The sequence below is a fragment of the Henckelia pumila genome, chromosome 4 (genome assembly GCF_033568475.1).
Source record: "Henckelia pumila isolate YLH828 chromosome 4, ASM3356847v2, whole genome shotgun sequence".
NCBI classification, from domain to species: Eukaryota; Viridiplantae; Streptophyta; class Magnoliopsida; order Lamiales; family Gesneriaceae; genus Henckelia; species Henckelia pumila.
The window spans coordinates 91,683,321-91,695,166 of record NC_133123.1 but is presented as its reverse complement, the minus strand read 5'-3'; the positions used below and the strand labels follow the sequence as shown (position 1 = coordinate 91,695,166).

At 37.5% G+C, this 11,846-nt stretch overlaps 1 protein-coding gene across 34 annotated transcripts; it reads right to left on the bottom strand.

The window, feature by feature from the left end:
- Positions 1-356: 356 nt before the first annotated feature.
- LOC140863549 (ent-copalyl diphosphate synthase 5-like) lies at positions 357-5,667 on the bottom strand. Of its 34 annotated transcripts, none has more exons than XR_012143959.1 (14): positions 5,572-5,667; positions 5,357-5,491; positions 5,201-5,268; positions 5,071-5,114; positions 4,370-4,431; positions 3,523-3,588; positions 3,411-3,443; positions 2,705-2,800; positions 2,289-2,408; positions 1,872-1,933; positions 1,375-1,779; positions 1,169-1,255; positions 1,035-1,091; positions 357-662 (listed from the first exon to the last, which is right to left on the bottom strand). XR_012143959.1 is itself a non-coding variant. In XM_073267055.1 (9 exons), coding segments are annotated over exons 5-9 (237 nt in total). In that variant the 5' UTR covers positions 4,372-4,431; positions 5,071-5,114; positions 5,201-5,268; positions 5,357-5,491; positions 5,572-5,667; the 3' UTR covers positions 2,002-2,385. The 34 variants fall into 34 exon arrangements, 2 of the variants coding, with proteins under 2 accessions (XP_073123156.1, XP_073123155.1); XR_012143958.1 differs by having other exon boundaries at positions 1,375-1,756; XR_012143961.1 differs by having other exon boundaries at positions 1,375-1,751.
- Positions 5,668-11,846: the final 6,179 nt, after the last annotated feature.

Below are 11,846 nucleotides of genomic sequence, written 5' to 3'. Positions count from 1 at the left end.
CGTTGTCGTAGGAAGTCAAAAACCGTTGTAACTGACGGTGTTGTAGAAAGTCTGACCTACGATAACGGATTTTATCCGTTGTCGTAGGTGGTATAAGACAACGGATAAAATCCGTTTTCGTAGGGTGTCAAGGACAACAGATAAAATCCATTGTCATAGGTCAGGTGTTTTACAACACCGTCAGTTACAACGGCTTTTGACCACCTACGACAACGGATAATATCCGTTGTCTTTTTTCATATAAAAAAGAAAAAAAAATTAAAAATTAATATATAAATTTCAATATTATAAATAAACCAAAATTTGAAATTTCATAAATAAAATTTAATATATAATTTTTTAGTATTACAAGTCACTCAAAATTCGAATTCTAATTCAATCATACTAGATTGAACTATAAAGTTAAATAAAGTCCCTATAGTAACATACTTCATGCAAGATCCCCTTAGAGAAGTAACCAACGCTCTTGTATAGCAGAAATGCCAAAATTATTAAACTAAATACTGACAGAATTTCAGAAATGCACCCATATCGGAAAATCTCGCCAATTCCTGTTGTCTTTGAAGGATCTAACTTTAAGAACAAAGAGCTGACAGCTTGCTTCAATTTCCCAAGTTCAATTCCAATTCTGAGAAATGGAAGTAAATACAAAGCACGAGTGCCTGCAGAATTAATTAACAAACACTGAGCAATCATTCTAACTTTCTCTCCTTCTACAAAGTGCAACACAGGAAGAATAAACTTGAGAATAGACAGAAGGTGAAATGAAGTTCATGAAACAGAAGGAAACATTATCCATGTCTTATCAGCAATCACCACAGTAAGCGCATGCATCTTTTATTGAAGAGACATAATCAATGCACATACTTCAGTTAACCACATATTTTTCATTACTGCACAACGTAACTGAAGAATTTCAATAGTTGCCAAAAGAAAACCAGCCACTCTGAATGGAGCCAAGCAAAAAGTTGGAATCTTTGGGGATAATATATCGGCTTTAATTGAAGCTAGTAGGATACAGAACGAATTCCTACCATGCCGCAACAAGCAGCCCCGAGCATATCATGAATTCCCAGCCGTTGATGTTGGTGCTGAGACTCCGAGGATTTTAGTGGCCATGTTTACATAAAACGCGAAAAACAGGATGAAACTGAATCAAAATTCTTACCAAACAAAAAAGTCAGAAATGACAACCTCTGCCTCTTTCATGTATCCTGCTACTAACACAAGAATGGCATAGTACCACATCTCCAAGCTATACAATGATCATAATCATCGATCAATGATACATGTATACGACATTCACTGAAACCTAAACATAAAAAGGGAAACATTTTGCCAAATCATAAGACCAAAAGAAATCGAGAGTTTCACCACTGGGAAAACATCCTTGAGTGCAGCCACGGTGAATCCTTTCCACGAATCAGCACATCAGCCGCCAAATATGCATATAAACTCTCCAAACATAAAAAACCATAAAGATATACACAATTTGAAACAGCAAATGCCCAATTAGTTTCTCTTCTTTTTGTTTCTTTTGGTGAAACCCTATTAGTTTCACATCAGAGAAATGCAAAGTATTAAAAACAATAGTGTGCTTAAATCCAAAAATTTGTATGTGGCTATCAAGGGTCCAACAAGAATACCTCCGACGTGAGGGATTAAGCAGTCGTTCACCGCTTGTGCGTTTCCACAGACAAGAGAGTTTCTATTAGTGTAACAACAGCTTCAGGTAGATCTTCTGCAGTTTCCTGTTCTAACTCCAAAATCCAGTTTTAACTTCAAAACCAAGCAAAGTGCAGTGAAAGCTATTGGAACTGAATTTAGAAGTTGTGCTAAATTATCTACGACATCAATGAACTATGGCTTACCGACCGTCCATGCTTGGCTTTGTCAACAACTTTGGCCTTTTGAGGATGGGGATAACCTAGATCTTTATATAAGAAGATGAGCAATTAATAAGCAATATTTCAAATCCCAATTGTAGAGAAACCGTAAACAAAAATTTAGCCATAGAAAAACAGTATCTAGCATCAAAGAAGAAACTTTTTTCCTGTAATGAGAAATTAATGGCCTCATGTAATCCCAGTTTTAACCATAGAAAGCATTGTATTCTTACTCTCACCATTTCATTCACACAAGAGGAAAATAAATGCAACACTAGGAGAATACTGAAGGACTTTCTCCCACAGGCACAAGTGTAAGACATGGTTATTGAGGCAAGCCAAGTCATGTGCTACTTTAGAAATGCCCAAAATCTTGTGAGCATGTGGCATCATTTCTTGTACGTGTGAAATGACACCACCATCTGTTGATACCCTTGCTAATTCAGGAAGAGTTCTGTTGAGATATTTGGAGACAAGTAATCCAATGCATCTGAGACAATTACATGAGAAAATGATTTTGTCCTGTAGGGCAGAGGAAATTTGATAATCTCCAAAATGAACATAAAAACTAAGGACAATAAAAGAGAGTCCTATACGGAATAAATCACACAAAGGCACTAAAGCATCAAAACACAAACCATCTGCAAGGATGTCATTAGAGGATATTATATTGGTCATACAAAAAGAAATACTGATAATGATTTCAGAACATGTTAAACTTCTATGTCATGATATTTTGTCCTTTTTTCAATTTATATTATTATTTTCTCGATTATATATATGAGTGAAGAGTACTTATACCTGAAGAAACCTGGTACCTGTACAACCTTAGCAATCTAAATCCCATAGCAGTGTCATCGATGTCCTGAACCACAGTGTTTCTTGCCCAGCAAATCCCTTTATCTGTCCATTGTCTGGAAATTTCAAAACATAATACATAATAAACTATGAGAGCCAATTTTATATTATGATTAAATATATGATGATGATTTAAAATACCATTATGATTTAAGGTCATAAAACCATTATGTTAAAAAATATCAAATTAATATTCGACGAACATCGAATAAAGAAAAATTAGAGTGAGAAGAACAACACAATATTAACATTCATGTTAGAGACCGAAAAAGAATGACTTCTAATATTCCTGGTTTGGGTGTCAAGTGACTAAATAAAATTATAATTAAAAAAATTATAAAATTTCTTGATTAAGAGTAAAAATTAACAGTATAAAGTCGAAATAGATCGATTTGACTACATAAATATTTGTTGTTGTCTTTGAATCAATAAAATTTATTATCCCACATTCTTAAAGTGAAACCAGCAAGAGATTAAAAAAACGGTTTTAAAAAAGATATCAAGATAAAATGAGGCCCACATGAGACCATTATGAACAAAAAAACCGAAGGAAAACTACTAAAACATCCACACAAGAATATAATCATGCTAACAAGTAGTAGCCACTCAAAATCTCCAGTATAATAATTCCAAAACTATAGATATCAGATTTGACAGAGAAAGTACCTCGTACGTGTCGCATACTCGGGAGCCATGTATCTGTTGTAAAAGAGCTGGAATCGAGCTTATAATGCAAAACTCAAAGCTAAAGAAGGCTAGAATGGAACAAAAGCCGTACTCACTGAATCGTGATTCATACGGGTTGCAATAACATGACTTCAGCTCATATATATCATCACAAAACCTACGGGAGTCCACACAAATAGGGAAAATTTATTTCCTAGACTCTCACGAAAATGGGCTGGAACCTAGCCGGAACAAACCTAAAAATTTATCATGAGCAAAGAAAAATCAAATTTATAGTACCCTCTTATTCCCAACATCAAAATAAGCTCACGAGCAAAATGAAAATGATAAGTATTAAAATGCACGTGTACTAATGTCATAGTATTTCAGAATACACTATCGCGAATATAACATACACACATGTAAATTCCTAAAAATTGGTTATATAAATTGATTTCACCAAAAAAGGAAACCAACATTGATGTATCTGAAATATTCCTAACATGTTGTACTCCTTTGTGATATTTAATATAAAATTTTGGCCAATAAACTAATAACGCATAAAAATACTAGCACCACAAACCAGAACATTTATGCGCTGAAGGAAATCAAGAGATGCAAGAAAATCACACTAGCACCACAAAACCAGGACATATATGTGCTGACAAGGAAATAATGTTGCATGAAAATGCGATAAAATTTCATTTCATCAAAAGTTTATGACACCCGTCTCCTTCTAGGATGGACATATTTACAAGGCACATGGAAGAGTGATAGTAGTAAAAAGTTATAACCGATATTTCACGAACATAACTGGTACTAGGATGATCATCCTAAGAACAAAATATGCTCTACCAAAATATCAGAGCAGGAGATGATATAATCTAGCAATATAATTAGAAAGGCTATGCAAGTGAGAACATCCCAGAGCAGCAACAGGCGAGAAGCAATTCACTTACATCACTTAAAGTCGGTTGTGGTACTTGCTTTGATGTTTCCAGCAAATCCAAGACAGGCTTTACTAATAAGAATAATAAGATGATTAATCACAGATCTTCACATAGTAAAAGTATAGCAGTGACTTGCATCAGACACAAGTTCAGCAATATGCTTCAATCAACTGTGGTTTAAAACTCAAGAGTGATAAATCCCTATCATTTATAGCAGTTAAGAATATACAACAACTAACATTACATAAACTCGGCATATTATCGAAACTTTGCCACATTTGATATAAACAGAGAAGGACAAAAATATTCTTTTCGCTCCACTGATTAACAGAGTACCAGCACAACACAGATTTTCCCTAATTGTAGTACAGGAAAAACACAATGAATGCATCATGAGCTTTATTGTCATCAATACAAAAACATAATCCATCTATTTGAGTCACCTAGAGCTACCAGCCCAAATTTTCTCTAGTTTTCCGTCAAGATATTAAGGTTGCTTCTCAAAAATTATTTCAATCTTTCCCTTCTTCAGCAAATTCACAAAAAAATTACCACGAAAAAAGGAAAGAAAACAAAGTAGTTTCATCATATGCTCACGCTAACATAGGCAGTCAATAACTTGGCCCCATCTAGTAACATCCATCTACATAACCTAGGCAGAAAGTTCTTTAACTAAGAAATAGGAAAAACAATATCCATCATATGCTCACGCTTAGAAAGGATGAAGTGACAAACCACCCTCAAGTTTATCCATCTGGCCAAGGAAGGTATAAATTTATAAGTAAATATGTTCATCAACAGTTTAATTGGTCAAGAAATGAATGAGATATAGTAACGTACTGATTGAAATATGGAGGCTTTGTAATTTTGAAAAAGTATCAATACCTCCAAGGGTTCAAACATGACACCTACAACCAATAATACAACTTATATCAATTATTGGAAATCAAATGAATCAAAATTCCCAAAATTTAAAGCCCTAGTTTTCGAATTTACCTCAACAATGAGAATTTTAGTTCCTATGTTCTGAAATAAAGATCCAAGCTTCCTAAAACGATGGTTCCAAGTTGTATGGCGGTCGACGGTGGCGTAGCAACAGCGAAAAACGGTCCTCAAAAGATACGCTGGAAACTAGAGGCGTCGATGGTTAAGGGTTGAAGAAAGAAAACGATCAGGGAGAGAGAGTAAACAAAGGAGAAGAGAATTTTGACCTGTTTCCGACGATCGATCGGCGTGCCGGAGTGAGCTGGGTCGAAGGGGCGATGGGTAGGGGCTAGGGATTGGGTTTCCCTTTTCTGTCTTGTTTTCGTTCTTCTAAGCGTGTAGCATACAAATATGTGTATATTTATTTATATTTTTTTTTAAAAAAAAAAGAAAAACGAAACGACAACGGTTTAATTAAAGTGTTGTCGTAAATTACATAAAACGATAGAAAAAGACAACGGTTAAAACAAACCGTTGTCGTAGACCCCAAAAAACACGCACATAGACAACAGTTAATAAAAACCCTTGTCGTAGGCCATAAAAAACCCGCTCATAGACAACGGTTTTTTAAAACCGTTGTCTTTGACACATATAAGACAACGGTTTTTTAAAACCGTTGTCTTTTTTCATTAAAAAAGAGTCAACAACAACGGTTTTAATAATAACCGTTGTGAAAGGCCAAAATACAAAAGTTTTTATGAAAAACCGTTGTCTTTCATGTGTTGTTGAAACCAAAATTTGTTGTAGTGATCGTTTGTATGCCAAGTTCAGCAAGTGCGAGTTTTGGCTTGAGCAGGTGGCATTTCTTGGCCACATTATTTCTAGAGATGGGATTGCAGTGGATGAGTCGAAGGTTGAGGCAGTGCAGAAATGGGGTATTCCGAAGAATGCTTTGGAGATTCACAGTTTCTTGGGTTTGGCAGGATACTATAGGAAGTTCATCAAGGGTTTTTTCTCTATTGCAGTACCCTTGACTTCCTTAACCAAGAAGAATGCGAAGTTTGTTTGGAGTCCAGACTGTCAGAGGAGCTTCGATCAGATGAAGGAAGCACTTACTACCGCACCGGTTTTGGCGATGGCAGTACCACACGAGGAGTTAGTGGTGTACACCGACGCGTCTAAGCTAGGTTTAGGCGCAGTACTTATGCAGTGTGGTAAGGTTATTGCTTATGCGTCGAGGCAGTTGAAGATTCACGAGCAGAACTACCCGACACATGATTTGGAGTTAGCAGCAGTGGTCTTCGCTTTGAAAATCTAGAGGCACTATCTGTATGGCGAGAAGTGTAAGATTTTCACTGATCACAAGAGCCTAAAGTACTTCTTCAGTCAGAAGGAGTTGAACATGAGGCAACGGAGATGGTTGGAGTTAGTGAAGGATTACGACTGCGACATTAGCTACCATCCAGGTAAAGCTAATGTAGTGGCCGATGCTTTGAGTTGGAATTCGTCAGTGGTATCGTGTTTGACAGTGCAGTTACCACTGCAGAGTGAGATTCAGAGGTTTGATTTGGAGTTTTACTCGAGTGATCATGCATCGAGCTTATCAGTGTTGACTGTGCAGCCGATTCTACGGGATCGGATCAGAGAGGGACAGTTTACAGATGAGGAGTTGCAGCGTTGGAGGCAGAGAGATGAGGCCAAGAGTGGTCTTCTGTATACAGTTGTGGATGACATTGTTCAGTACTGTGGTAGGATGTGGGGACCGAACGTCGATCAGTTGAGAGCTAAGATTTTAGCAGAGGCTCACACATCTCCGTACTCCATTCACCCCGGAAGTACGGAGATGTACCGAGATTTATAGCTATTGTATTGGTGGCCCGATATGAAGAGAGACATCGGGAGAGTTTTGTCAGAGTGTTTGACTTGTCAGCGAGTTAAGGCAGAGCATCAGCGTCCAGCAGGACTTCTTAGACCTCTTCCTATTCCGGAATGGAAATGGGAGAACATTACGATGGATTTTGTAGTTGGCCTTCCGAGGAGTAACAGAGGTTGCACAGCTATTTGGGTGATCGTGGATAGACTCACCAAGTCAGCTCATTTCTTGCCGGTGAGGACTACCTACTCCTTGACACAGTATGCAGAGCTTTACATCAAGGAGATTATTAGATTGCATGGCATACCTATGTCCATTGTATCCGATAGAGATCCGAGATTCACATCCGCGTTTTGGAAGAGTTTGCACACAGCATTGGGGACTAGACTACTGTTCAGCACAGATTTTCATCCCCAGGGTGATACAGATTCTCGAAGATCTACTGAGAGCTTGTGTCATCGACTTTCAGGGCTCGTGGGAGACGAGATTGCCATTAGTGGAGTTTACATATCACAACAGTTTTCAGTCGTCTATAGGTATGGCTCCATATGCAGCATTGTATGAGAGGAGATGCAGATCTCCTGTGCATTGGGATGAGGTTGGTGAGAGGATTTTACTGGGTCCTGAGATCGTGCAGCAGACAGCTGACATTGTGACTCAGATTCGGGATCGTATGAGGACTGCTCAGAGTCGTCAGAAGAGTTATGCAGATACTCGACGACGAGATTTGGAGTTCGTAGTAGGTGATCACGTGTTTCTGAAAGTGTCACCTATGAAGGGAGTGGTACGATTTGGCCGGAGAGGTAAGCTTAATCCGAGATATATCGGACCTTTTGAGATCTTGGAGAGAGTTGGCACATTGGCCTACCGTTTGGCCTTACCACCAGGACTTGCGGCAGTGCACGATGTCTTCCATGTATCCATTCTTCCGAGATATGTCTCTAACCCGTCGCATATGTTGTATTACGAGCCCTTGCAGTTGCCACCTGATCTAGTTTATGAGCAGAGGCCAGTGCGGATCTTGGCTCGGGAGGAGCGGAGACTTAGGACGCGGGTCATACTGATGGTCAGAGTCCAGTGGCTGAATCACTCAGAGGAGGAAGCTACTTGGGAGACCGAGGCAGACATGAGGACTCGCTACCCGGAGTTGTTCGGGTAAGTACTTTAATTTCGAGGACAAAATTCAAATTAAGGGGGGGAGAATTATAACACCCAGTATTTTTAGCACGTAAATTCGCATCCATAATTAGGGATTTTATTTATTTAGAATTTTAGATTATGGGTTAAATAATTATGTGAAATTATGTGTGCATGTTTTAAGTTATTTTTAAGCATTTAACCCATAATTAGTGATTTTTCATGATTTATGGAAATTAATTGTTTTGATCGCGTAGACGGGACCGTGGACGGACGAGATACCAAAATATTTAGCCAAAAATATTTTATGAGTTTTATGAGCCTTAAAATAATATTTTAAGGTATTTTGTCAAGAAAAATTTAGTATTTAGTTATATAATTATTTAAGGGTTTATTTTTAGCCAAAATAAGTCATTTTAATGACTTTTATTAAATTTTAAAAATTTCCTATTATTTTATTTCGGGATTTAGGAATTTATATCAGATTATTATGTATTTTAAGAGTTTAAAATTTTAAATATTATGTTATATTATCTACCTAATTAGTTATATTATCTATTTAGCTTATATTTAAAGATTTTATTCCTAATATCCTACCCAATCCCTCCCATATCTCACGTCTAACTCCCTCAGCCGCCTCCACCAGTTTTTTCCCACCTCCATCACGCCAATTAGCAGAAATCTTCAAGCCTCCATAGCCAAATTTTGAAGGTTTTGTCAAGTTTTTCGTCCGATCGTCGTCTCGGAGTCCGTAGACGCAATAGCCTTCGTTTTTATTCATTAAGGCATGTCTAAAACTTTTATTTGGCCACCATATAAGCTATTATTCATGCATGATGTTTTTTTTTTCAGATTCCATAAGAATATTTTGAAATTATGCAATGTTATTGAAGTTTGATGCATGTTTGAGTGTTTTCATGTCATAGCTCATGTTTTATTCAGCATGGCTCGGTCCAGGGGCTTGGGGCTCGGGTCAGAGGTGATTTAGGGTCCTAGGGAATCGAACCATGGTTGGGCTAAGGGCTGGAATTGGCTGGGTTCAAGGCTGGTTCAGTTTTTGGTCCATAGTGGCGCAGCAGATCGCGCAGGTTGAGCGAGGTAGGGAGATTGGCTCATTCTCAAGCCACAAAGCGTGTTTTAGGCTGATTCCAGTTGGGTTAGAACTGTAAGACAAAGAGGAAGGTATTAAAGGTGGGCCTCCGGCCGGTTGTTGCCGGAGATGGGCGGCTGAACAGCCTGAAGTCACTAGTTGCGCACAGCGCGCGAGCAGAATAAGGGCTAGATTGTTTTGGGTCGTTCTCCTTCGTTAGGGCTCGGTTTGGGCTGGTTTTTAGCTTTTTGGAAACGTCTTGAAGTGGGCTAGGTAGGCGGTGGTTTCATGGCCAAAGGTAGCCGTAGTTGGCCGGCCGAAGGCGAGTAGCAGAACTGCTCGCCCAGCCGATAGAACAAGGGAAGAGGGCTACGGGTTTGGGGTTTTCTGGGGGTTTCCGGGTCGGGTTTGGTCCTGGGTCGGGTCTGGGCATCCGGGTCAGGTATAGGGTGTAAGGGGGTCGGGTCAGGTAGGTCCGGGTCCGGGCTAGGTGGGCCGGGCTCGAGTATTTTAATTTTTAAGTGGCTTATGTTTTAATTGAGTTTTTGGGCTAATTAATTAGAAATAAAATTATTTGGGTTATTAAATAATTTTATTTGGGCTTCAAATAATTTATTTAAGTCAACCCAATTAATTTTATGGGCTTGGGAGCCCACGGGAATTATTGGGCCAGTCTTTGGGCTTTTGGGCCCATTGGGCCAGTCAGTGTATTTTTGTGCCAGTCTAGAATTTTATTAGGTTTAATTAAGTTAATGGCTTAAATATTTTTATTTAGGCCCAATTAAGTTTAATTAAGTTATTTGGGCTAAGATATGATTATTGGGATTTTATTTAAGTTTAATGGGCTTAGAGTGAGTGACCAGCAGTCTGGACCAACCCATGAAAAATAAATAAGTCCGGAATATATATTTAATTATTTTTATGCATAAAGTCTATTTTAAGTATAAGTATATTATACTATGAAAAATTAATTAAATATATATTACGGACATATTTTCAGTGCATGTATTCATGAAATAATTTTATGGCATGATTTAATGTTTAAGGTTGAGCTAGAAAATAATTTTTATGTTGGAAGTTGAAGTAGTGTGACAATTTAAGGGGGACCAGTCCCCACATGTTAAGGGCAGTTTACTGTCAATTTAAGGGTAGTTTACTACCATTAAGAGGTGATTCGTCACCACCGCGTACGTTGGTTTTAAGAGACTGATCAGTCGAACTTTTAAGTTTAAGGTTACACTACGGATATGACCATGCGATGTTAGAAAATGTTATGCTCAACAATGTTATGTATGTATTATATGATTATATCTAAGATCAAGTTTAAGCAAGATTTTCAGTCATGATTCATGATTTTTAAGCATGCTCATTCATGTATATGATATGTATTAATGTAATTATGTGATGCATTATTTTTAATCTTGTTATAAAGGATTAGACATGTTGAGCCTCTAGGCTCACTACACTTATATGGTGCAGGTGAGTACGTAGAGGAAGATGTAGTTCCTACCGGTGGTGAGGACGTATGAGCGGACGCGCAGTGATCCCCCGTGGCCGCCGGCTGAGTTTTCATGGATATTTCAAGAATTTTAAAACTCTGTTTCTTTTATGTTTTGTCAGTGATGAATTTTAGTATTATTTTTATTAAGTAATTTTGTTGCATGCAAGCTTTTAGGTAGATTGTCTGACAGTATTTTAATTAAGTTTGACTCAGTTATTTTAGTAAAAATGTTGCGTTTTATTTATGTTAATTTTAAATCTGTTTATTTTGTGCATATATGTATGAGCATGTATGTACATCTATTTGACTTAGTATTATTTAAAAAAAAAATTATTTCCGCATTTATTAATAGTAGATGTTTCAAACAAACTCTACGAAACGAACAAACCTTGTTTCTCTAAGGCTTTCTTCTTTGATAACCACCAACTTTTCGCAATGTCTTGCAGTTGGTAACCAACTAACTGAATCCGTCATTCTTCGCTATAGTTTAAAAGAATCAAACAACTAATCGATCACTTCTAATCAGCTTTCACACCAAAACTCATTCTCAGAACTCCTCAAAGTTGAAGGGTTAACAGACTGAAATCTCATCAGTAATGCTTCCATCAGTGTCGGAGTGAAATCCATCAGTCTAGTCACAGAACAATTCTGTAAAATCGGGTTTGTTACTAGTTGAATCCTGTTCAAAACTTTCCGAATAGAAAATCTGATTCAAGAGGATTAGGACACAACATCTCAATTACATCTATTTGGTGTCCAACAATCTCAACTCGACATACTCATTCGATCTCTAGAGTATTCAATGCAACCAGTAACCCGAAACAGTTCGTATCTCAATTAATTCATGCTTTAAAATTTAAATCACATATCCAAGTAATTCAATTAATTCTCAATCATAAAGCATGCTCGAATATTCTTCAATCATAGAATTAATCAATCACATGCGAGAAATTAAGTTCAA

Bases quoted from the DNA above. Each gene is read 5' to 3' on its own strand.
- LOC140863549 (XM_073267054.1), bottom strand. The intron at 3,444-3,522 runs GTACGGCTTTTG...CTTTTACAACAG, and splicing joins TATGAATCACGATTCAGTGA to ATACATGGCTCCCGAGTATG. The intron at 2,801-3,410 runs GTACTTTCTCTG...TGAAATTTCCAG, and splicing joins GAGTATGCGACACGTACGAG to ACAATGGACAGATAAAGGGA.